The sequence below is a fragment of the Bos javanicus genome, chromosome 12, assembly GCF_032452875.1.
Source record: "Bos javanicus breed banteng chromosome 12, ARS-OSU_banteng_1.0, whole genome shotgun sequence".
Classification (NCBI taxonomy): domain Eukaryota; kingdom Metazoa; phylum Chordata; class Mammalia; order Artiodactyla; family Bovidae; genus Bos; species Bos javanicus.
In genome coordinates, this window is record NC_083879.1 from 28,910,990 (window position 1) to 28,936,602 (window position 25,613).

Below are 25,613 nucleotides of genomic sequence, written 5' to 3' on the forward strand. Positions count from 1 at the left end.
TTTTAAAGTGCATACTTTACAATGATGATGGTCAATTTATCAACTTTTTATTTTGTAGTTTATAATTTTTGTATGCAAAGAAATTTCTGTCTACTCAATGTCACAAAGATTTTATGCTTTCTTCTGGAAGATTTCTGATACAGGATTTCACATTTAGGCTTATGATTTAAGTTAATTTTTGCTGACAGGGCAAATTATGGGTTGAAGTTCATCATGTTGCAAGTGATTGCCCAACTGTTCAGCACCATTTATTAGAAAGACTATCCTGGGATTCCCTGGCTGTCCAGTGTTTAGGACTCCGTGCTTCCACTGCAGGGAGCCTGGGTCTGATCCCTAGTTGGGAAACTAAGCTGTATGTCACAGTCAAAAAAAAAAAAAAAGACGATCGTTTATCCATTGAAAAGCTTGGAACTACTGTCTCTAGGCAAGAGAAGACTCTTTAGTCAGTGGGTCACGGGCCTCATTTCGCCAAAATGCCCTGAATTTACACTGGATCCCCCCCCCCCCGCCCCCCTCACTGGCCTACTGACTGACAGCAGCCACTGTGGACCCCTGTGACATCACTAAAAACTAGACAAACTCCTATTTGGGGCTTGTTGGGCTCAAGGTGCTGCTCAGTCTCAGCACCAAGAAGAGCAATCAGGGTTTGTGAGGGGAAGCAAGAGGGTACAGGGAGGCTTGGTTCCCTTTGCTGCTAACCAGCTGCCTGTTCTGAGCCTCTGGGCTCTGGGCCTCCTTCCTCACTGACATGATGAAGGAGCCAGACAATATCACAGTGACGACAGGAACAATCTTTTAAAAAAATTTCATGGTGTGCAATGTCTTACAGCTACTAAAGGTGGAAGAGCTGGTGGCAAGCAGTAAATTCAGCTCTGCTGACTTCTGGTTCAGTGTTCTCTCTACATTCTCACAGGTACGAGGCTGAAAAGAGGCTGCTTGCCAGGCATATTTCTCTTGGTCAACACTCTTTTTCGAGGTCCAAAACTGAGTGTGCTTTTCATGTGCATAGGCAGCCCCTCCCCTTGCCACCCTCTAGGAAGTACATCATATCCATTATACACTCATTTCTATGACCTTCCTGGCCCTGGAACTATGATGCTGCCACAGAATCAAATATGCAAACATTAACTTATTTAATTTCACTATATTTAAGTATTTTATCATTGCATGTATTGATTCTTCTCTGCTTCATCACTTCCCAAAACTCTTCAATTTGCTAATCTGCATCAAAATAAGTTTTAAGTATTGACTCTTCTAAAATAAACCATCAGACTGAGAGTGACAGATTACCTTTTGGAACAAGGTTGACTTCCTTCTGCAAGAACAGAATATGATATGATACCAACCTTTAATCATTCTAAGTCTACTCATCCAAAAATCTTACTTCTGAAATTCCACCAGCTATACTATTTTTGTCAAATACCATGGACAGAAAACAATAGGAGACTTTTTGGAGAAGATGGGCTTCACTCCACTCCCCATGACTGCAAAGTGAAGACACGCAGAAGGGTCATTCTTACCTCTGGATTGAGACTGAAAGCTTTTGCTGGTTTTCCCACACAAAGGAAATCAAAAATGATTTCTTTCATTGCAAAATCTAAACGTTCCTATAGTGAAAAAGAGAAAACAAAACAAAGTGTTAAAATACTCACTTAACATGAAAATGTCTGTTTTCATCACATGCACCCAACAGGTGGCTGCTGAAAGAAGAGAGGTCCTGCTTCATTTTATGCATCACAGAGAATCCCTGGTGGAAATCCATGTCCATCTGAACCTTTGGTTCAGTTTTCATGGGATGTGTGGAGATGCTATCATTCTATAATATATGAAATTAGACCCTAATACACAGAATGACTAAAAATGAGAACATGACAAACCAAAACATTCTGAGCATCTGGGCTTATATGCACTACAAACTCCTCCTCCTAGTCCTGCAAATGCTGACAACTTCTTAAAACTCAGTTTAAAAACATTTTTAAAATACCCCTACAAAATGATCATTTTCTTTTGTTATCTAACATTTCCAATCCTTTGGCTTATAACAGACAATTGTGCAAGGGAAATGAATAATCAACAGATGACACATTAAGGTCACTTAAATGAGAACATTTAAGCCAGATTCTAATAATTTGAGACAGTGACTACTAAGATCTGTCATCTTCATTTTATACAACCTATTTTAGAATAATCAAAGCAGGTTCTCAGCCACATGATAACTTAATGTAGAAAAGTTCTGTTAATTCATCTGCCTGCAAAGCGGCGGATGAATTAATGTCCATAATGGAGTAATGTCCTTTCCCTAAGTACAAATATTACAGAGGCATTTCATTATACTAAACACACAGAGAGATATCATATATTAAATTACCTGTAAAGTAGCAACAGAACCTTATGTCTTTATATCAACATCAATTATACTTCAACAGTATTTTCACATTTGTTATTTCCCTTTATCCACACAATATTCTGAGGGATACTAGGCAAGCATTCCTATTCGCATTTTACAAATAAAGACACCTAGAATGAAAATGTTCCAGGACTTCTTTAGGGTATAGAGCTGGCTCATGATTTCCTACGTGGTGGTAGTGGTAAAGAACCTGCCTGCCAATGCAGGAGATGCAAGAGATGTGGGTTCAGTCCTGGGTTGGGAAGATCCCCTGAAGAAGAGCATGGCAACTCACTCCAGTATTCTTGCCTGGAGAATCCCATGGACAGATGGAGCCTGACGGGGTACAATCCACAGGGTCATAAAGAGTCGGACATGACTGAAATGACTTAGCACTCATGCATGCTAGCTCATGGCAGAGGACAGACTGTAATGAATGCCTTTTCATGCTTCTCCATAAATCACAAGGAAGTCAAAGTGGGGATAAAACCATTTACACAATGTTTTAAAAAATAGAAGTCCTGGGTCTAAATAGTAAACTAAAATTAAATGTTTCATATTATTGGACCCAGTTCTTAAGTAGAACAGTATGTGTAAAGTGCTTAGAACAGTTCTTGGCTTGATATTAGCTTGATAAATGCTACTATTCATGTACATTCTTCTTTTTCACAGGGTGAAAGTTAGAGCATTATGATTTACTCATCCAAGTTTAATAACTGTCGTCTTCTGATTTCCTGCAAACATCAGACTCAATTTCCTCCAGACTTGTGGAATCTAGAGCAGAGAAGCAGGAAAAAACAGAGTCGAGGGGTCAAGAGACCCTTCTGCTAATAGTCTCTGTGACCTTAGGTGAGTCACTTAAAACCTGTCTCTCAGTTCCTTCGTTTGTCAAATGCTGAAAACACTTGGCACACCATGCCACAATTTGTTTTGAAGCAAAAAAATAAGCTATGTGTGAAAACACTTGCAAAACCACTCTGAAAAGTCTATACATGTAAGATATTATTTTAGACTCTAGGTCTGTTAGTAATTCCGAAGAAGGAGGTGGCTACTTAAAGGCAATTAGAAGACTCCCAGAAGCATCTCCATTACCTGGGCGATGAACTGGATGATTTTCACAAAGATGTTGAGAGGCATATCCCTTGGCACCACACCACGGGACCCTTTGGGGAAAAGTGTTGTGATGATGGTTATAAGACGGCTGAAAGATAAGGGGGAAAAAAAAGAGAAAACAAGCAAGATTGGCTGAGCTCCAGTACTTTAAGGGAAAATGGTAGATGCTTCATCTTATCTAAGTATCAGAGAGAATTCAGAAAAAGAAAACAAACCACTTCATTTCTTTTCCATTAGCATAATTACTCTATGAAAAGTTTCTCTGGAAAACTAAGGGCAGCTGGAAAATTATAGCCATTTCCTTTGTTAAAGCAGCAAATATAACCCTGACACAGAACTTGGCAATCCCGGTAGAAACTAGGGTTTCTGTCATGGCTGCTGAGCTAACGTCTAAGGAAAGCCTGAAAATGTCCAAAGGACTTAGATCTTTTAGAAGCTGTCAGCTTTGAACAGCTTCTAGTTCGGTTAGGGTGGGCAGCAATGAAACAAAACACCCTCTTCACCGGCTGAGTGGTTACCATTAACTTAGTAATGGGGTTACCGTGAACCCAAGCCAGCTCCTTACCTCTGAGTAGCTGTGTTGCTTTCACATTTAATTCGGATCATGTAAACCCACAGTAATCTGTACAGAGATTCCAGTGCAACTCGAGCCATCTTGGGGTCTTTATTCTACATCGGAAACCAAGACATAAGATTGCAGATTAAATGGTATGATGTCACTCTTCACTTTCTTAGAGGTCTTTCGCTTTTCTGTTACTCCTCTTCCCTGTTCATTTATTCATCTTGTTGTAACCATTTTTGCTGTTCTATTCTTAGTGTAGATAATTCGGGTCCTGATTTTTGAAGATTTCATAACTGCTTAGATATAATCTAGGATAAGTTTACCTTTAAGCTACTTGCTGAATAAAGATGAGTCACATAAATAAATTGGATGGAAAAGACTATAGGGAGTAGCTTTTTAGATTTAGGAAAGATAGATTCCTTATGCCAAAACAGTTTTAAAATAACTTGATGTGATCATTATAAAATTTGAAATTTCTATTAAAAAAAATTGAAATTTCCACATGCATTTTGGTCTCATTTTGGCTTTTTTTCTTCTATTGATCTAAATAAATAAAATGATAAAACATCATTTTAATTTTTGAGGCCTTATGACGTGTTTTATTATCTAGTATGGCCTATCTTCCAACATCCACTGTTCTTTTTCTTCCTATTTTTAGGGTTTTCTCATATATTCCTATATGTTTATTCTTCCAAATAAACTTTATAACTACTTTTCTAGCTCCAGGGGAAAAAAAAGTCCCAACTTTTTAGAAGCATGCTAAGTCACTTCAGTCATATCTGACTCTGTGCGACCCCATAGACGGCAGCCCACCAGGCTCCCCTGTCCCTGGGATTCTCCAGGCAAGAACACTGGAGTGGGTTGCCATTTCCTTCTCCAACGCATGAAAGTGAAAAGTGAAAGTGAAGGCGCTCAGTCATATTCGACTCTTAGTGACCCCATGGACTGCAGCCTACCAGGCTCCTCCGTTCATGGGATTTTCCAGGCAAGAGTACTGGAGTGGGGTGCCATTGCCTTCTCCTTTTAGAAGCATACATTTACACATAAAGGATTTTTTTTATCTTTTAGTAAAACAAGTGATAAAACTTATAATTTGTCATATGTCTTAGATACATACAGGAACTTTAAACTAGTAAAGTTGCATTTAAATAGTCTATCATTTAAAAATGTCAGGAATTCTAATTATCCTTCCTCCAGACCAGCAAAGGTCTCTAACATGCTTACACACTAGTTTAAAGCAGCTTCTAGACACACATTGCCCGGGTTTAAATCCATCCTCACTCTGTAATTTATGAGTGGTATGGCCAACATCTAGGACCCTCCATAATCTCTCTGGGCCTCATCTTCCCTGTCTGTGAAATGATGCTAACCCTCCCTCCCTCCTAGGACTGTTAAGAGAACTAAATGAGCTAGTGCACAAAGGGAATTTAGTTCCTGCCCACAGTAACTATTATTATATACAAGACACAGATCTAGCAGCAAAGGAGATGTAGTCCCTGACTTCAGGAAGCTGCCATTCTAGTGGGAATATCTCCACCTTTGTGAGTTTCTCTTTACTTATAAAAGTATCCCTGATGCTGGGAAAGATTGAAGGCAGGAGGAGAAGGGGATGACAGAGGATGAGATGGTTGGATTGCATCATTGACTTGATGGACATGAGTTTGAGCAAGCTCCAGGAGATGGCAAAGGACAGGGAAGCCTGGTGTGCTGCAGCTCGTGGGGTCAAAAAGATTCGGACATGACTGAGCAGCTGAACAACAAATCTTATGTTTGCATAGTGTTTCATTCACAATTTTCTCCCAGGTCTTATCTCACACTCTGAGTCATGATCCAGTAGAGCAAGTTATCATCTAACTTTCATTGATGAGCTTAACTAAACTCTCCAGTTTCAATGATTTGCATCACTATCTTCTGTTCAACTTCTCTTATACTTTTTTCCTGTCCCTCTACCCACAATTATCTTTTTGATGCATCTTATTGTGACTGATGTTCTTTCATTCTTAAGAATACATCTGAGACAGTCTACTTTTGCTCCCATAGAGACCAAAGAGCAAAGTGGCTGACTTCAGGTTTTGCTTTGTTTAACCCATGTTTTCCTGTACTGGTAATTGAATTTTAGCATTCCGAGATGATATGACTGGTCACCGCAATTCCCTCCTAACATGATTTCCCTGGCTTCTCTTCCATTCTCAGCACTATCAGATGGTATTCTTAAACTGCAACCGTGACTGTTTACTCCTCCCTGCATTTCAAGTTCTGAAGTGGCTTCTCAGCACCTCCTGGACAATGTCCAAATTCCATGATGTGGTGCAACAGGGGCCTCTGGTGACCTGGCTCCCCCATCCCTACCTCCTGCCTTCGCCTCCGGTGTGCTCTCTGCTGTTACATCCCTTCTGCAATTCGTTGAATGCCTGGAATGCCTTCCTGCCCTTGTTCTACTTAGAAAATTCCTACTCCCCAGCAAGATTCATTAGGTGTCACTCCTCTGTTACATTCCACTGCCCCTCCCTCCTTCCTCCGCTCTGGGGAGATTACCAGGGGCTCCTGCTGTCTGTCTTCTAGAATGTTGTTCTCCTGTATGTTTCCTACCAGACTGTGAGCTCCAGGACTTCTGGATTGTTCACTGTTGTGCCCTCAGTGACTGCCATACAGCAGGTTATTAATTTAAAAAAGAAACTGTGGGAGGAGGGTTTGGGGGAAGATGGGTACATGTGTATGTATGGCTGAGTCCCTTCACTGTTCACCGGAAACTACCATAACATTGTTAATCGGCTATACCCCAATACAAAATAAAAATTTTAAAGTCTGGGGTAAAAAGGCAAATTGAATAGTAGCTGAACAACCTGAGGCATAAGCAAAATTTCTTTATATAGGAACTAAAGGCAACCCTTAGTACATAGCTGAAGCTAATCGACATGATACAATATTACTAAATATCTCACACTTGTATCACATTTTTCTATTTCGAAAGTACTTTCATAGCCCATGACATCAACTGGGAGGATTCTGTCTTTGACAGAAGTCAAATCACTGGCTCAGGTCTTCAAGTCTGTAAATGACAGCTGGGATAGGAACTGACTTCTGCTCCAGTAAAGACTATTTTCTCAGAAACTGGAACATGCATGTTACAGGATACCCACTGTATCAGGCATTGTTATCAAAGTTGTATGTGTATTAACTCTTTTTAACTCTCAGCACAACCTACAAAGTAAATACTGCTACTGTGTCCTTTTAAGGATGAGGGAGTCAAGACCCAGAGGAGCTAATAAGTGACAGAACCAGAATTAAAACCCAGGCAGTCTGGCCCCAGTGTCTTCAAACCATGAATGATTTCAGTTTAAGATTATATGAAGGCTGCTCAAATATGCCACTGGCAACGACTAGATTGTATTCTGCTTGAAGACAGGACTTCTTCACTGCCTTCATATTCCAACAGCAGCTAACATACAAGGTCTTACTATACCATCTCAGGATGCTGACATTTTTAACCTATGTGTCAAACCACTGACCTCTGTGTCAAAGATCTCTACTGTAAGACTGAAAGACTATTCTCTTCTTCCATTGGCATATGCTTCTCAATTAATTAACCAATAATTTCTTTATAGCAGAGCTGAGGTTACATTGATAAAACTGTTCAAGAAACGAGTAGGTTTCAGAGTGGATCTTCCAGACTTTACATGACATGTCAGTCTGCCCAATCCCAATCCCAGTCTGCCCAAACCTTCTTTAAACTGTAATCTTTTGACTTAACTAAAGCAATTCAGTGTGAACAGTAATAAGTAATAAATAAGTCACTGATAACTTGGCTGGTGATAGGGTCACTGGATAGACCAATGTTTCCCATGATCCATCAGTTGACCACTTGTACCCAGCCACCCAGACTTCTTTGATCTCACTATACTTAAACCTCTTCTAGTTCTCTCTTCCATTGCAAGTAAAGGGACTTAAGTAAACCTGTTGCTTTCTGCTATAAGTCAGTGCCTATCCCAGTCAACACCTTCCTTCTTTTTGGCATTTCCTTTTGATACCTGGAATCAAATTACTTTGATCATAATTCAATCTTTTTGATGACTGTATTATCCAAATGACATCATATGATATAGTTTAGGATAACCTCTAAAATTACCATACTAACAATTTACAGAGATTATTTTTTCTATTCACTGGCTGAATAAAAAAGGCATTAAAAAAAGTAAGTAACACACCTGTCATCTGCTCACTAATTTTCTGACCCAATGTATGTGTTCTATTAAAATTTATAAATTCCACTTTGAAATGTACCTTTGATGGATCTGAAACATAGATGAGATTGTCTCAAATTTATAGAAATAAAGTTATATTAAAACAGAATAACTACTTCTTGAAAACTATTTTAAATAGCTAATACTGTACCATTTAAACATAGTATTTACCAAGAGGAGAGTAGTTGTTTTAAATAGGACCATACATTTTAATGTATTCAGGCAATGACTGTGGAACCCTTAATATATTACTCAATGCTTCCCCTTTGTAAAATAAAGACATCATTGCTGCTGCTGCTGCTAAGTTGCTTCAGTCGTGTCCGACTCTATGCGACCCCACTGACGGCAGCCCACCAGGCTCCGCCGTCGCTGGGATTCTCCAGGCAAGAACACTAGAGTGGGTTGCCATTTCCTTCTCCAATGCATGAAAGTGAAAAGTGAAAGTGAAGTCGCTCAGTCATGTCCAACTCTTCGCAACCCCATGGACTGCAGCCTACCAGGCTCCTCTGGCCATGGGATTTTCCAGGCAAGAGTACTGGAGTGGGGTGCCATCACCTTCTCCGAAGACATCATTAATACCCTTATATTTACATGAAAAGTTAAAAACACTCCTTTAACTTCACTGTGATTATTACACATGAAGATATATGATAAGATTCATCAAAAAAATTAATGGCAGCCAAACTTTGATATTCTTAATGGCAATCAAAAGACCTTTCTTGTCCCCTCCCCTCCCTGCACCATTCTGAATGTGTGATTCTCTATCATTAGGTCCTATTTGATTTTCTTCATAGCAGTTAGCACCACCTGAAGTTTTTGTCCTTGCTGTTTACTTGTTTCTGGTCTGTCTCCTCCACTGAATTACAAGGTCTAAAAGAACTGCGAGCGTCACTGTCTCATTCATCACTTATTCCCAGCATCTGGAACACTGCCTGGTACATTTCTGGTGAAGAATTGATGACCAGCTGACTAAGTGAATGCATTCTAGTCCTAGTGCAAATAGGGACTGAGATGAAAAGAGAAATATTTTTAATTCTGTACTTTGGTTTCCAGGACTTTGAAGCTATGCTGACTAATGTCTAACCTTCAGATGATACACCTTCAATATTTCTGAGCATTTTAAATACAGCAGTATGTACATGTCAATCCCAAACTCCCTAACTGTCCTTCCTTTCCCCCATCCTTCCCCACTGGTCCTACTGGAGAGCACAGGGGAACTCTGCTCAATGTTATATAACAGCCTGGATGGGAGAGGAGTGTGGGGGAGAATGGACACATGTATATATATGGCTGAGTCCCTTTACTGTCCACCTGAAATTATCATAACATTTTTAATTAGCTATACGCCAATATAAAAAGAAAAGTTAAAAAAAATATTGCCATCTGAGCAAAATTTCTGGTAAAAACATAAATAACAACATGAAAGCATATGGGGAATTCAATGCAGGCTATGATATTGTCATGATAATCCACAACATACATTTAAAGGCCCTACTGCTGGCCTGGTTCATAACTAATCTCCAATTAATGAGACCTCTTCTTGTTATTAACTATATTGTATAAATAAATTTCTTAACTTTTGAGGTTTCTTTTCTTTTTAATAAAGAAGACTTCACTGGTTTTAATATGTATTAATTATTGTAAGAAAAAGAAAATGTAAAGGTTCTTCCAATTATATCCATTTTCAAGGACAAGAAACTTGCACATACTATTATGAATACATAATAATTTTAATTTAAAAAACTATTAATGGGGATTCATGACAAAATATGAAAGCACTATTAAATCAAGTTTTTAAAACATATTTCCCTTTTTTAGAATTAGATATACTAGGGTATACAGGAAGGGAATATAGCATTTTTTAACAGCTCAGTATATTCAAATTCTGACATAAAATTCATAAAAGCATAAAGTACTGGTCCTCACTGACCAGAGGTTCCTGAAAGATGTCAAGGTCGTGGTGAGAAGGTGTAGTAAATTTCTCACCACTTTACAAGGGCAGGTTGCTAACACACGGTTGACCGAGTTAACAAGTGTAAATAAAGACTTCACGTTTGTGTGACCGAAGCAGCCTGCTCCTGACAGGCTGACGCTGAGGATAAACCAGGGCCCGACATTAAATGAGCGCTGAATCTGAGACCTTGTTTACTTTAAAAGCAGATTTTTCATGCTCATACACATTTCTACTCCGCCCTATGTCATGCTGCCACCTTGACAACTCTCCCCGGCAGAACACATCAAAGGTGGCCACCAAGTTCGACACGTAGGGGCAAACACGGGGTTCATTATGCCTGAGCGCGTGTAGGGGCCAGGGGGCGGCAAGAGGGACAGTGAACAGAGGAAAGAGCTGGACTGGAGGTCCTTTTTGAAATGATATGGTTGGCTCTAAACCCCACAAAATACTGAAGCCATTCAAGACAAAGTGTGCTCCTGAAACCATGTTAGCTTTTCCTCGGGTATTTCTTGCCTGTTGAGGACTCTTGAGGTGGTTTGGAAGGTTTTCTGTATATTAATGACATTTTAAATGGTCCCATTTAATCCTTACTGGGTTGAGTTCTAAATACATGGGCTACAATTTTGTTTCAACTGTAGCTCATCAAAGATTTTCTATACCTTTTACCCTCAAGGAGGTGAATTTCGACCATTTACTACCCATAAAGTGAAGGATCATTGCCTTTCCTTTGCCCAGTAACTACCTGCTTCATGCTTCACTGGGCACCTGACCTGTCGAAATGGCACAGGTGTCTCCTCACTCTCAGCTTTTGCATCCCTTGTCTGCCACATGCATTTTGAAACTTCATTACACATCCCCCATTGAAACATCAAGCTCCTTGAGAACAGGCACCCTGGATCTAGTTTTTATATAACTGACTTTCCTATCTTCCCCACTTTGAGTACCTTTCTGATCTTATTGCTTTCCCCATTGGGAAATCCTGATGCTTGAAATATTCACATGGGGAAACATCATCAGCCCTTCTCTCAAGGGCTGTGTGTAACTCTGTTACTAAGTCTTTTTGGTGGGCTTCCACTGACTTTCACATAGTATTCTAACTGTAAAGCAATTAAAATAGGTAACTAATGTGAACCTACTGTATAAAACACGGAATGCTACTCAGTGCTCAGAGGTGACCAAAATGGGGAGGAAATCTAAAAAAAGAGGGGATATATGTATATGTATAGCTGGTTCACTCTGCTGTACAGTAGAAATTAACACAAAATTGTATAGCAACTATGCTTCAATAAAAATTTTTAAGTGGCTGATTTTATACTTAAATATAAAGCAATTAAGTTCAAAGTTAAGATTATGCTTCTGTATTTCAAAAGCAATTCTGGACACAAAAAAATGTTGGTCTTTTGGGCCACAATAGTAAATTTTAACGCAAAACACTATTTTGATACTAAAATTCATCACAAACATCTAGCATAAAAAATACAGAAAACTGAACGTTCTTAATCAAGTCTCTCTTTTTTTTGTTTTGAACAAAAGATCTTTTTCTTTGTGTAAAATGTAGAAGAAAAAACATGTTTAACTAGAATAACTGAATAGCATAAAAGTGGATGAAGTAACAACAAAAAATGACATTAAGCTGTGTGTTAGAGGCATATGACAGATGGATAAATCCCTGAATAAAACCTCTGAAAGTGGCCATTATATAATAGTTGATATCCTGAAAAGCACTTTGTTTTCCAGAATTCTTAAAGGCTTAATTCTATATCCACTGCTATTATATTTCCCTGCCAATTTGAAAATAAATGATTCTAATCTTGGATTTCACAATCAGCTTTCAGAGCCAGTATCTAGCTACTGCTTCAAACAGCTCCAATGCAGATTACTGTGTCATGATGGTAAATGCCAAAATAATATAATTAATCTTAACCACTTCACTAAATTAAAGTGTCTTAAAATAAAAAAGACAAGACAGCATGTACAAATACATACAGGATTTTATAACTAAATATATATATTTTTTAAATTCTGAAGAAGCATTAAAATTATAAAAGGAATTCAATATTTTTGGACACACGGGAGAAAAATTACGATAATTAGGTGCTATTTGCTTATATTAGAAATGGTGTTCACTTAGTTGACTTTTATCAACAGGTCACTAAAACTTAAAATCTATTCACCATGTTCAAGTTTTAAGGCAATTTAAAAGCTAGTCATTATGGCTGTTTTAACTCTAAGTTCCCAGGTTTCAGGGTCTTCCCAGGTGACTCAGTAGTAAAGAATCTGCCTGCCAATGCAGGAGCTGCTGCTGCTGCTAAATTGCTCAGTTGTATCTGACTCTGTGTGACCTCATGGATTGTAGCCCACCAGGCTTCTCAATCCATGGGATTCTCCAGGCAAGAATACTGGAATGGACAGCCATTTCCTTCTCCAGTTAATACAGGAGACTTGGGTTCATTCCCTGGGTCGGAGAGATCCCCTGGATGAGAGCACAGCAACCCACTCCAGTATTCTTGCCTGGGGAATCCCATGGACAGAGGAGCCTGGTGGGCACATAGTCCATGGGGTTGCAAAGAGTCAGACATAACTGGGCAACTGAACATGCATGCCTCGGTTTCAGGGACCATGCCTTGGCTCCTTCCATCACCCATTGTTCAGTGAGCGCCTAGGACTAATAATTGAATATCAAGTGGCTTGAATAGAATACCTTCAAATAATCACAAATAACAGGGACAGGAAATAAGTGCTTTCTGTTAGTAGGTCAATCCTCCCCCGCAAACCCCTCTGCAAATAATGGGCTGACCCAAAAGTTCATTCCGATTTTTCCACAACATTTTACAGAAACTCCAAACGAACTTTTTGGCCAACTTAATGTTTTCCTAGCCTGGAATGAGTCAGGGGGAGGCTGGAGCAGATTTGGGTGAGCTTCCGAAATAATTTCACCTGCTTCTGTCAGTGAAGTGTGACTTCCTCTTTTTTCAGTCATTTAAAGCCTGACCATAGATGCATACAAGCTTCTCAGGAGGCACCAGTTGTAAATAATCTGCCTGCCAATGCAGGAGATGCAAGAGATGTGGGTTCGATCCCTGGGTCAGGAAGATCCTCTGGAGAAGGAAATGGTAACCTGCTCTAGTATTCTTTTTTTTTTAATTTATTTATTTTAATTGGAGGATAATTACAGTATTGTGATAGTTTTTGCCATTCATCAATATGAATCGGCCATAGCTATATATGTGTCCCCTCCATCCTGAACCCTCCATATTCTTGCCTGGGAAATTCCATGGACACAGGAGCCTGGCAGGTTACAGTCCATGGGGTCGCAAAGAGCTGACACAGCTGAGCACACATGCATACACACAGATGCATACAAAGGGGCATTTAATTCTACCTTTTGAGTGATCCTTATTAGATAAGATTTTACAACACTGTAAATCAACTGTACTTCAATAGGAAAATAAATGTTTTTTAAAAATTTAAAAGACTCCCCCCTCAAATCTGACATGATTTCTCTTATCCCCAATCACCTTCTACAACGGACTATATTTAAAAAGGAAAACGCTCATTAATACTTTCTTCATTATTCCCATAGTACAGGATCATTTCCCCCACAAACCTCAGGAGTCACTCTCAGGAGCACACACCAGCCTCAGACACATAATAAGTTTTCATAAAAGAGTTTTTCGAGCTGACAAATACTCACTTTAAGGTTGGATAAGCAGTTGTTGAGGAAAACGTGCCACCTGTTCAGGAACAGCTGCTTCTGGCTGACGCAGAGCAGACAGGTCACCAGTGGGTACAAGGCCTGAGGAGAGAGAAGAGGAGGCCACAGGATGATGTAATTGCAATCACTCAGGTAACACAGGCTCTCTGGAACCACCGTCCATCCATCCAGCTCCCCCGTGTGCCGTACGGGCCAGGCTCTGTAACACACCCACGCCCAATGGGTGCTGCGTAGAGGTGGGCATTTTGCAAGTGTTTCTGAGAAGGATGGAAATGGAATACTCTAGAGTTGTGTATAGGATTGGGCTTCCCTGGTGGCTCAGTGGTAAAGAATATGCTTCCCAGTGCAGGAGAGGTGGGTTTGATCCCTGGGTCGGGAAGATCCCCTGGAGAAGGAAATGGCAACCACTCCAGTATTTTTGCCTGGCAGTTCCCACAGACAGAGAAGCCTGGCAGGCTTCAGTCCATAGGGTTGCAGAGTCGGACGTGACTTAGTGACTAAACAGAATCAACAATGTACAGAGTAGAGTGAGTTTCATGGATCGTAAATAGAAATCTGATTCACTGATTTAGTCTTCCCTTATGAATTTTAAAAACAATCATAGATCACTCTCAATCCTCTGGAAAAAAAGGAGGAAGGCACACTGACTTTGAAAATGTTACTGGTTTTTTTTGCTCATAAACATCTATTAGTTTGTCCCTGTCTTAGAGGTAGGTGTATATATTTTCTTTTGCATGCAATCTTCCTGTAATTAAGGAAGATTCCTCAAGGAAATGTTATTGCCCTGGTAAACTCCACCAAGACAAATTTAACCACAGGAGGAATTTGCTTACAACCGAATAAACAGAGGTGCTACTGTGGTTTTCCTGCTTAACTGGGCAGGTTTCCCGCAGCAACTGGAGAAGACAGAAAAGCTGGTGGGTGGTTTTTACAGTATACATGCAGAACTCACCACCATTTTGCTGAACCAGATAGTATATACCTTAATGTCTCCCCCGAAAACAAGGGCTAGTGAAGATTTAAACAAAAATATAACTGGTTCATCCATTAACTTGAATTAGAAAAAAATCTATTGCCACAGTGAGATTCAGTGCTTAACATTCCATTAACTTGCTTTTTTTTTTTTTTTTTAAATTAACTTAGTTTTAAAGTGATGTTGAACTACCACTGTCATTGAGTACAACTCTAATTACAGCTGGTAATTTAAACACAAAATACAAGCAGTCACAGAGACCACAGAAGGTAGACAAATGAACAAATCTGTCACCACTTCCAGCAAAGCAACTCTGAGTATTTGCTCAGATAATGGTGGTAATGTTCATACTTTAAAGAGTAACATAAACAATACTAGAAATCAGCAACCCAAGCATCCAGCTTCCTCTTTACCATCGCAGGTACAGCTGATCTACCACCTTCCAATTCATAAATCAGAGCTTTATTCTTTATTCACCACCCCAGACTTTGTAACACTCCCAGGCCCAACGGGTGTTGTGCAGATGTGGGCATTTTGCAAGCGTTTCTGAGGACAATGGAGGAAAAAGGGTGATGTGATTTTAAAAACTTCTATGCTGCTTTTCACCACAAAAGCCTTCCCCAAGACTGTTTTCTCAGCCTTCAGAGAATCTTTCCCATGGGCAGCTCTCTGTGTTCTAACTCCCTTTCCTGTCTGGTTCCATTTTGATTCTGAAAATCAGGATGGGAATTAGCCAGTGAAAATTCCTTGGGCCTGAGAAGAGAAACTTTTGTTAGCATCTTTAGCCTTCAGATTGGAAAAAGTACAAATTAAAATAAATATTAGGTTAAACCAATCTTTGAACATAAACAGCAGAATCTTTAGGACTAGCAGGGTCCTTGAGGTAACATGGTCTAATTCCTTCTGGTTACCATGATTCAATCAATGTTTAATATTAGGTACCAGCTCCAAATTCTGAAATGTTGCCCCTTTGAGAATCCCATGGACAGAGGAGCCTGACAGGCTACAGTTCATTCAATCACAAGAGTTGGACATGACTTAGCACTTTTTGAGGGAGCTGTAGGTAATTCTCCCATCTGCGGAACTCTTATGACTCTCAAACAGACTTCAGCCTAGGAATTTGGGTCACTGCAGTTTTGTGTTTTGAATTTTCTCACAGTTACTAACCAAGGAATGCTTCTTTCGAGAAGAAAGTTCCAGCGTGGTATCATACAGGCTTTCAACGAAGTTTCTGAGGCAGGGAACATTAACTTCATTTTTAACAGCCTGAAACAGAGATGCGTGTTCATATTATACTTAATGAAATTGCTGATTCTCTAATCCAATTTGAAGAGATTCTTTAAAATGAAAATGTAACTTACAGCAGCTACTGGGACAAGAATTTCAACAAACAGCCCAGCCAAGGCGTGTTTGATATCTTTGTCTTTGACCTCAAGAAAGTAATGTGCACATTCCTGGGAAGCAGAAAGTCAAGGGAGGGAGAAAGATTGAAATGTGCACAGAAAATTGTAGGTAAACAAATTTAAGTCAACAGATCTTAATTCAGTAACACTCAATAACATCACATACACCATAATCTATTTTTAAAAAATCATTGGAGTCCAGCATTTATATTTAAGTTCACAATAGCCTCCAATGACATTTTACAGGGCTGGTTTTCTCACTCTCCCCCTAATTTCTATCCCAAAATCACGATGCTGAAAGGACAAAGTGTCTATAACCAGTAAGCAGGTGTTCATCCCCTGACTTACTGGTTGGTTCATTCATTTATTTCCAACAAATTGCTATTGACTAGCTACTATGTGGGGGAGCCCTGGGTCCTTGAATAACCCACAAATACAGATCCCCAGAGAAGGAAAACACAGGGAGAGATGCAGAAGACATTCAACTTGTTTTAGGCCCTGACAACCCTGGGCACAAAGATGTTTACTTGTTAGCCCTGACTTTTTAGGTGTTTATTGTTCAGATAGTTTCATGAGCAAGTCTGGAATGCTTCCCTTCCCCACCTGGGACAAGGAAACCTTTGGAAGCATTCCTCCAGCAAGGAGGTCTTTGCCTGTTGACTCCTGACCCCAAAGGGTGCTTTTGGTTGCCTGGGGAATAATTTATTAAAAGAGTTGGCCTGTTTAGAATTCTGCCAGCCCCCTTCCCCTTCCTGACCTTTTGGGTGGTAACTTACTGTGGTCTTTTCCAGATGTAGCTTTCATGGAAGAATCCAAGGTTACAGGTACTTCTGATGACATGTAATATGTGCATCAACTATTACCACTTTTTTTCAGTCCACATTGAGACTATCAGCAGCAACAGTTACTCAAGTCCCCAGTGTATGAATATCATACTAAGACCTCAGTCCAAGACAGGCATTGCCGGCATGCAAAGTCTTTGAGACTGTTTTCCCTATACAGAATGGGGCATTATGGTTCCCAGAATTATGGTCCTTTTCCCACATTATTTTGCACACATATGTAAATATCATCTCAAACTGTCATGCACATACACATATACACGAATCATTAGCATGAGAGAGAGAAAAATAGTATTTACTGAGTCCAAGAATGCTCAGAACCACCTTCCAAAGTGAGTGTCGCTGTTACCACTCTGCAGGAAAGGTAAGTGAAGCTGGGAGGAGTTAGGTTGTGACTTGTCCAAGGTCACAGAACTGGTAAGCACTGAAGCTTGTATTCCTCAAGTTTGATATGGGCCTATATTCTTTTTTTAAACAGCTTTATTGAATACAGTTCACATACCATGCAATTCACTTTTATAAAGTGTACAACTAGATAGCTTTTAGTATATTCACAATTGTACATCTTTCATCACAATCAAATGTAGAATCTTTTCATTATCACAGAAAGAAACTTTGCACCCGTGAGCCAGAAGGCCGGCCCTCCCCAAGCACAGCTGCCTCCTCCAGCCCAACACAACTAACCTATTTCCCATCTCTGTGGGTTTGCCTCTCCTGGACATTGGCTATTAGGAATAATGCTTCTGTGAACACTTACATTCAAGATTTTGTGTGGGCATACATTTTCATTTTTCTTGGGTATAATATACCTAGAATTGGAATTACTGGATTGATGGTTCTAGATTTAAATATTTGAGGAATTGCTAGACTGTTTTCAAAAGCTGCTTGTCTATTTTACACTTCCACCAGCAGTGTATGAGGGTTACCATTTCTCTACAACCTCACCAACAGGTAACTTGCTGTCATCTGTCTTCCTGCTTATAGTCATCCTAGCATGTATGAAGTGGAACAACCTCCATTCATAACCCTGGTATTGAAACTCTTTATTAAGGTTCCCACTAAATCTAATTCACAGCGCCATTAGAAAAAAAATCCTTCACATACTAAAGTGTTATAGAATCTAATACAGCTGTGTACTCTGGGAAATCCTTATTAGCAATAATTCTTTAGTACAAAATGGTGAACACTGTGTCACAGACACCTAAACCTAAATGGTTTAGTTGATTTTTACAGTAAGTATAAGGATTTCATTACTTAAAGTTCTGATGCCTAGAAATGTTAACATTGCCAACTCAATGCTATCAATCTTAAAAAGTAAAAAATAAAGCCATATTTTATTAACAGAATAATATGCAACCAATGAGTGAAAAAAAGAAAAAAAAATCTACAAATAAAATTCCACTGTACACCTACTCCAAAGATGATACGAGTTTAAAAATGAAATTATATGCCTGCAATCCTATCACTAGGTTATGAAACCCACTCGCCGAGAATGCAGGAAACACAAGAGACATGGGTTCAATCCCTGGTTGGGGAATATCCCCTGGAGGAGGAAATGGCAACCCACTCCAGTATTCTTGCCCAAAAAATCCCATGGATAGAGGATCCTGGTGGGCTGCAGTCCAAAGGGTCACAGGGAGTTGGACACTACTAAGCAAATGAGCACATGAATTATTGAGAAAAAAATAGTAGGACTTTAGTGAGTGGGTTCTCACCTTTCAGGTCAGTCACTCTGAGGAGGGAAGATGCACACGTTCCCGCCCAAGACAGTACCTGCATAAACTGGAGAGAGGCCTCAAAGTCCTCCACTGGATACATCTTAATTCGGAAGAACTTCATCCCCATTATCAAGCTGATGATGCTTTGAACGATATATGGGCTCTGCTCTTTGTGCCGTAATTCTTTGAGCTCTGCCATAAATTTCTTCTTTACAGCAGGGAATCTAAGAAAAGGACAGGAGTGATTTGTGAAATGATGGGTAGGAATGTGGGGGAAATGCGAGCCTCCGACATCCAGGAGTGACAGCACAACTGATGGGGACACGTTCCCATCAGCTGAAGGACAGTGACGGGCATTCTGTAAAAGTCTTGATATTGGGGCTGTGGTAAGCATCCAATCTTGTTTCTTCCCTTATTCTACCAGATGCTCAACGTCTCCTTCAAGCTAGGGAGAAGATGCAAGGTTATTTAGAGCCCTTCCAAATGCTCTAGCTCTTAAATTGAAATGATGAAAAGCTCCATTTCCTCTGGCTTAGCAATTGCCTGGGTACTTACAGAGCCCAAGGGCCTGAAGTATCCAATTGTGAACAGATGAGCAATAATATATTATAGGAGGCCAGGTATTTCTGACAACAGCAGCAAATAATGCCAAGTCATATTTCTACATCCATTTACAAAGTTTTCTGTTGTTGTTTCTTTTACAGTTTTAGGTTAATGATTATTGAGAAAAATATTTTTAGGTTGAAGGAAAAATCTAGTAATGGGAAAATTCAAATCATTTCTAAAAGATGACTAAGCTGTCTAATACATGTATGGGATTTTACAACTAAAAAGAGACGATCCCCAAGGAACTTAGGGTATTTATACAGTTTGAAAGTAAAATAATATTAATAACATTAATCACAACAACAACATTATCATAAAAAGTTTAAGAAAAGAATAGATCCTAAGAGGGTGGAGAAGTAGCAGATTGTCAAAGTGCCGAAGGGTAAAGGAACATAAACAAACAAGTTATCCAAGCTATATCTGAGATGGCTGGTTTGACTATCAGTTTAAAAAAAGGAAAAACAAGGGAAGTTTTCTAAGATTCACTGCATTCTGTTTCCTGAGTTTCCACATAGGATCACTTAGGAACAAGACATGATCAGAAAGGGTGATTATGTTTATAAAAGTTGAAGGCCAATTAACAGAACCCCAGAAGTTTGGAACAACAACTCTCAACACCTCAGAGTAGAAATTTCAGGACATATAAAGTAAATATATGGACACAGTTTCACCAACAGGCAGTGCAGGGGGTGTGTGTTTGGCAAGTTGGGTGGAAGGGGCTTCATGAGAACTGGCCATTTTCTTGTTCCTGGTTTGAGTGCGGGAACTGTTACATTTGGTAACAGTTGTTTAAAATCATATTTTCTAAACAATTTATGAGTTTTTCTTTATGTCTGCTGTGTAGAGTAAAAAAATTTTAAGAAGGCAATGGAGTAGCGTAAGTAGTGAATGCGTTTCCATTTTATGAAGAAACAGGTCAGAAGATCAATGTGACAAAGATGAGACTCAAACACAGACTTTCTGATGTGAAATCCAGAAATGTCCACTATTCTGCTGCTGCCTTTGACAGTTGTGAGCTGAGAAGTGTAGTCCCCACCCTATTTAGAACAGTGTGCAGTTTAGTTGGCAAGATAAAACAATGTAGCACTGACCATGAGCCATGTGAATAATAATAATTTCAAAAATAACAATAACCATTACTATTATTTGAGGTATGTTAGCGAGTGCCTGGGACTCTTCCTGGATCTCTCTGGTCCTTCAGGAAGGTGAAATGCCCCAACCCAGATCATTCTTCACACAGATCATATTTCACACTGCCCTTTATGAGAATAATACACCTAAAGGGGCTGGGGGCAGGCACTGGAGAATGAAGGGGCTCTTTTCAGCTGGATAATCAAAGAATACATTAGAGGGGATTTATGTTGGGGTGAAGGGTGAGCAGAGTTTTAACCAGGGACAGATGAAGGACAGGAAGCAGAAACATCATGGCAAAGAGATAGGAGTGACATTTCCAATCAAGATTATAAAATTTCACAGTTTCAAACTAGACTTTTTAAGAATTCCATTCTATTCTTTTTAACTCAAGCTATTTCCAAACACTAAAAAAAAAAAAAATCTATGGTTTTAATTTTGAAATGAGAGACTTTAAAAGGAAAAGGTAACTTTATAGGTTAAAGCTATATGGTTTTAAAGATCACATGATACTTAGAAAGCATGCTTTCCTTTTCTAATCCATGACTAAAACAAGGAGAGGTAGGGAAAGGCAGGTTATTTGTATATGTTATTATTTCAACATTCTCACAAGTTAGTGGCTAAATGTCTATTTTTCATTTAAAAATAAATATGGCTATGTTTTACTTTAAAAAGTTCTAAATGACATAAACATGTTATTTTAAAATAAAAATAATCTAGAAACCTACTCATACTTAAAAGTTATTTTCCCTTAAAATAATTTTAGGGAAAAATAAATTTCTTTTCAATAACCATGCTTTTAGTGTTCAATATTCTTTAGTAAATACAGTAACTAAAAACTTTTCAGTCTCCTGCTTTAAAATGTATAGAATGCACAATATTTATATTATTATTAAAGTGAGACTACAAAATATATACATTAAAATTATATCATATAAAAAGAGAAAAATTTTGAAATTATGAATCTTAAAAACAAACATCACTATTTAAATGAATATACCAGACTTTAACCCCCAAAACTTACCTTAAAAAAATCTAATTTTAACTTTAACTTTGAAAGTGCTAAGACCCTGGGTGAATATCACTTAATAGCAAAAAAATTTCTGTGATAGGAATTAAGCACATTATCACTAGTAAGAGTAAAAATAGTGTTTCTGCTTAAAGACCAAACTAAGCATTAGTAACTAAAGTCAGAATGAAGAAAATATTTTGTATATATTACCACTGGGATCTAGATATAAAATCTAAAATTAGAATTGTTACATTACTCAAGTTTATTTTTTTAAGAAAGATAACCATCCTGTATCAGATAAGCATACATCCTTTTTTTTCCCCCCACCGAGAACAAAGGAAGCAGTAATTTTCTAAGGCGACAATAAAGAAATGGTTCTGGTATACTAATGAGAAGAATGTAATACGATAATTTGTAGTATGACACCCAAAAGGTTAACTCTATACTGACCATTTGAGAATTTATCACTGTGATTACTATATATTACTGCAATTACTTCAAGAACCTATTGGTGAAAGCATTTTCTTGTGACTAGAAAGTGCTGGACAATTATCCAAATTGAGGCATTTGTTATAGCCTACTATTGCAGAACTGAGACAAATATTGACATCATGAAAATTGAAAAAGTCACTATTGGCAAGAAACAGTGCCTCAGTGGATCATAAATCTGACCTAATGTGGAAATTCCTACAACCTTAAAGTGTTGTTTTAATTATGACATCTCTCAATTCATTCTCAATTGAAAATCGATGTAGCTAAGGAAAGTCCTTCTATAGGAACTGATATTGTTAGGTACAGTTCACAAAAACTAAGAAAAACACAAGAAGTCATTTTTGGCATACTAAACTTTCCAAATGATTGTATAAGTTATGCCGGGATAATTACAAAGGAATATGATGAGATTTTCAGGATTTGACAAACCAGCCAAAATACATATTAACAAGTCATTTTTCTGATCTTTTCTAGGTATGAGGTAGAGACATATGAGTTAATTTACCAGATAACTGTAACTTATCCCCTCAAAAAGCCAGTACTTTCATTATCTACTTGTAATAGAAATCTCTCCAAAATGCATTATACATTTTTTTAATGACTCATGAGCCACAATTATTACAATGGGCTATATAATAAAAGTACAATATATATTCTCATGCAAAATGCTCCAGGTAATTCTACTGTTTAGTTCTTATGTATGCTTGGGTCCGTTTCTTTCCTCTCTATTGCTGTCAGGTTTTGAGGCTGAAATTTCTCATTGTGTAGGTGTACCCACATCTCTTTCATCTAATGCGGACGTTTTATGTGTTAGAATAGGTAGTCAAGATGAACAGACAAACAGGGTTAGATTAAAAAAGTCACGTCAAGGAGTTTTTGGGGTCTGTTTCCTGAGTTATTTCTACCGTTTGGCTAGTTAAAGTTGCTGAGTAAGTGCTTTTAAAAAACTTTTGTTTTTTGATAAATTGAGTGTTTCCACGCTGCTAAGTTAGGAAATTCCATCTCTTGAAGATAAAAATCTTTCTGAGGGTTGCATTTCACAAAGATCAGGGCATCACTGTTGTTCCAAGCTGGTCTCTTGGCTTGGATTCACATTAAGTTTCTGGCTCACTTGGCCTAACTTAGGCATCCTAGATCTTGCCCTATTTGCCTCTGGGTTGAATAAGATGAAGATGGGTGAACAGGGTGTGACATCACTTTTGGAAGAAGTATCTTATTGCTAATTGTCTAATACCATTTTGTTCTAGCCTGCTAAATGGTGTTATGGGGCCAGATAAATTTAGCAATGAGAATTTTCCAACTTGTTTCCATGACAGAGTCTGGGACATTTTTAGCTCAGCTGAATTAAGTAAGGTCTATAGTAAAGGGACATTCTAGAACGGAATTTTCCCATTCATGGATGCTATGCCGTAACCACCTACTCATGGAATATAGAACACAAGACTTTTAAAACTGATAAACTTCTTTGAAAAATTGAGCAGAAAGAAAAGTACTTTGGTTAGGCCATTTCCTTCTTGGATGCAGTAGTCTGAAACTCATGGACTCTTGGTAGCATCAGGCCCGACTGCCAAGTGAAAAGGGTAATGGAGAAAACAAATTGGAGGAAGACGTGGTACTTGCCTCAGGGAGCTTCTAGTGAGATTCAGCAACAGGACACACACAGCAAAAATAAACCCTAAGTTTCTTGTAAGCTCACACCCTTCCCCTTTCTGGGAGTAGGGCCGGATGGCACAGACACTCATGTTCTTACGGTGAAGGATTCTGAGGTTCACTTACTTAGCTTGTGCCAGCACACCAATGACTTCTGCATACAGGTCTGCCACAATGTGCATATTGCCAGTGTTAGGACCAAGGTACCTAGACAAGATACAATTAGACAAGTGAGGAATCCCCCAGGTCATCTGAGAAGAGCAAACTCAATTTCTTTTTAAGCACCCGACTTCTTCAAAATTTGAAGGAAAGAAATTACTTTACCCTTCTTTGTACTTAAAGTGCTTGAAAGCCAAGTTAATAACATCATGTATTAAACTGTCTATTACAGGATGAAGTGGAATCTGGAAAAGAGAAAAGATGGTTCTTAGCTTGGAAGGGAATATTAAAGATCAAATCAATAAGAGTACTTCCAGTGGACTGTAGACAGCCTTTAGCCATCAAGCAATATAGTTCATGTGACATGGTATTTGAAATTCATGGACAATTTAATAAACTTAGACCTCAAAAATATAAGTTGCTATTAGATAAATAAACCTTATCTAAAGGTAACATTAAATTGATGACCTACCTGTTTCAAAACTTCTATTAATACTAAAGAAAAAATAAAATCAATGGCGAGGTCCCGTCTTTCCATTAAATAATCTCGCTGCTGTTCATCACTGTAAAAGTTTAAAATATTCACATTAAATAGGCACTAAAGACATTCTCCAAGTGATATAATTCATCAAAAATCTAGGATTCATCCCCAGTGGGCTGCAAACCAATTTTGTTATGACAAGACTGCAGTGATAAATACACACTGAAGTTATTCCTATAATAAGTGTGGTGTGATGGACACACTGTGGATCAGAGTATCTGACATCATATTTTAAATGTTTAACCAAGTCAACTTGAGTCACTATTTGGGAACCGACAATCTCACCTTGTGGACCTTCCTAAGGTACCTTTCAATTTAGGAATCCTACCGTCTTGAAGATGGAAACAAACATGACCCAGGGCTCCCAGGCTAGAGATAGACACTTAGAGGATCTTGTGAAAAGATCAAAACAATGGAAAGAAATAGTATGATTATCAATGGGAGTAGGACTGTAGCGGGTGAAGAAGGATCAGTGTTAAATGTTGTTCCCCCTGCCTTCCCGGCCCTTTCTCTTGACCTTTTGCCACTTGAGATTAATGAGAGGAAGAAAGATGTCAAGGGGTGGTGGAAGAGAGAAAGATTAAAGAGCAGATGGACGAAGAGGTAGAAGGGGCAAAGGAGAGTCATCTGAACTCATCAAAAGTTAGGGAACAGAATAAGCACTGTCAGGAGGACAGAAGTGTGAGTTTTTACCTCCCTCCCTTCATTTCTTGCTTCTCTAATGAACTGATTGAGGGCTAATCTGGAACTGAACAAATGAAGGGACTGCCAAGCTCCTTACCAAAGAACGGTGGCTAAGAGCGTTGGCTCTGGTGTGGAACAGTCCTGGGTGAAAATTATGGCTCTTCCACTTACCAGTAATTTTTCCATTTACAAAATGGAAATAATAACAGTCATTATAGTAAGGTTTGCTTGAGTATTAAAACGTGTAAGTATTTAGTAGAGTCTCCCAAACACACAACTGCTCAGTACTTGCATATTAAATACAACTCATGAGAAAGGATGATGGAATTTGGATTTGCCAGGCAGATATTTTCAAAATACTTTTAAATATGGAACGTTTTTCTCTTCAGTCCAGAGAGAATGAGAAGAAAGCATATAAAAGATTTAAAAAA

General features: G+C 38.7%; 1 protein-coding gene across 1 annotated transcript in view; it reads right to left on the bottom strand.

The window, feature by feature from the left end:
- FRY (FRY microtubule binding protein) overlaps positions 1-25,613 on the bottom strand; it is a 250,254-nt gene that overhangs the window by 129,700 nt on the left and 94,941 nt on the right. Inside the window, exons 5-14 of the mRNA XM_061434828.1 lie at positions 24,430-24,520; positions 24,123-24,202; positions 23,925-24,005; positions 18,963-19,131; positions 16,306-16,398; positions 16,112-16,210; positions 13,951-14,052; positions 4,065-4,168; positions 3,479-3,587; positions 1,521-1,607 (exon numbers count right to left, since the gene is read on the bottom strand). Coding sequence (XP_061290812.1) covers positions 1,521-1,607; positions 3,479-3,587; positions 4,065-4,168; positions 13,951-14,052; positions 16,112-16,210; positions 16,306-16,398; positions 18,963-19,131; positions 23,925-24,005; positions 24,123-24,202; positions 24,430-24,520 — 1,015 coding nt within the window. The remainder of the gene's footprint in view (positions 1-1,520; positions 1,608-3,478; positions 3,588-4,064; positions 4,169-13,950; positions 14,053-16,111; positions 16,211-16,305; positions 16,399-18,962; positions 19,132-23,924; positions 24,006-24,122; positions 24,203-24,429; positions 24,521-25,613) is intronic.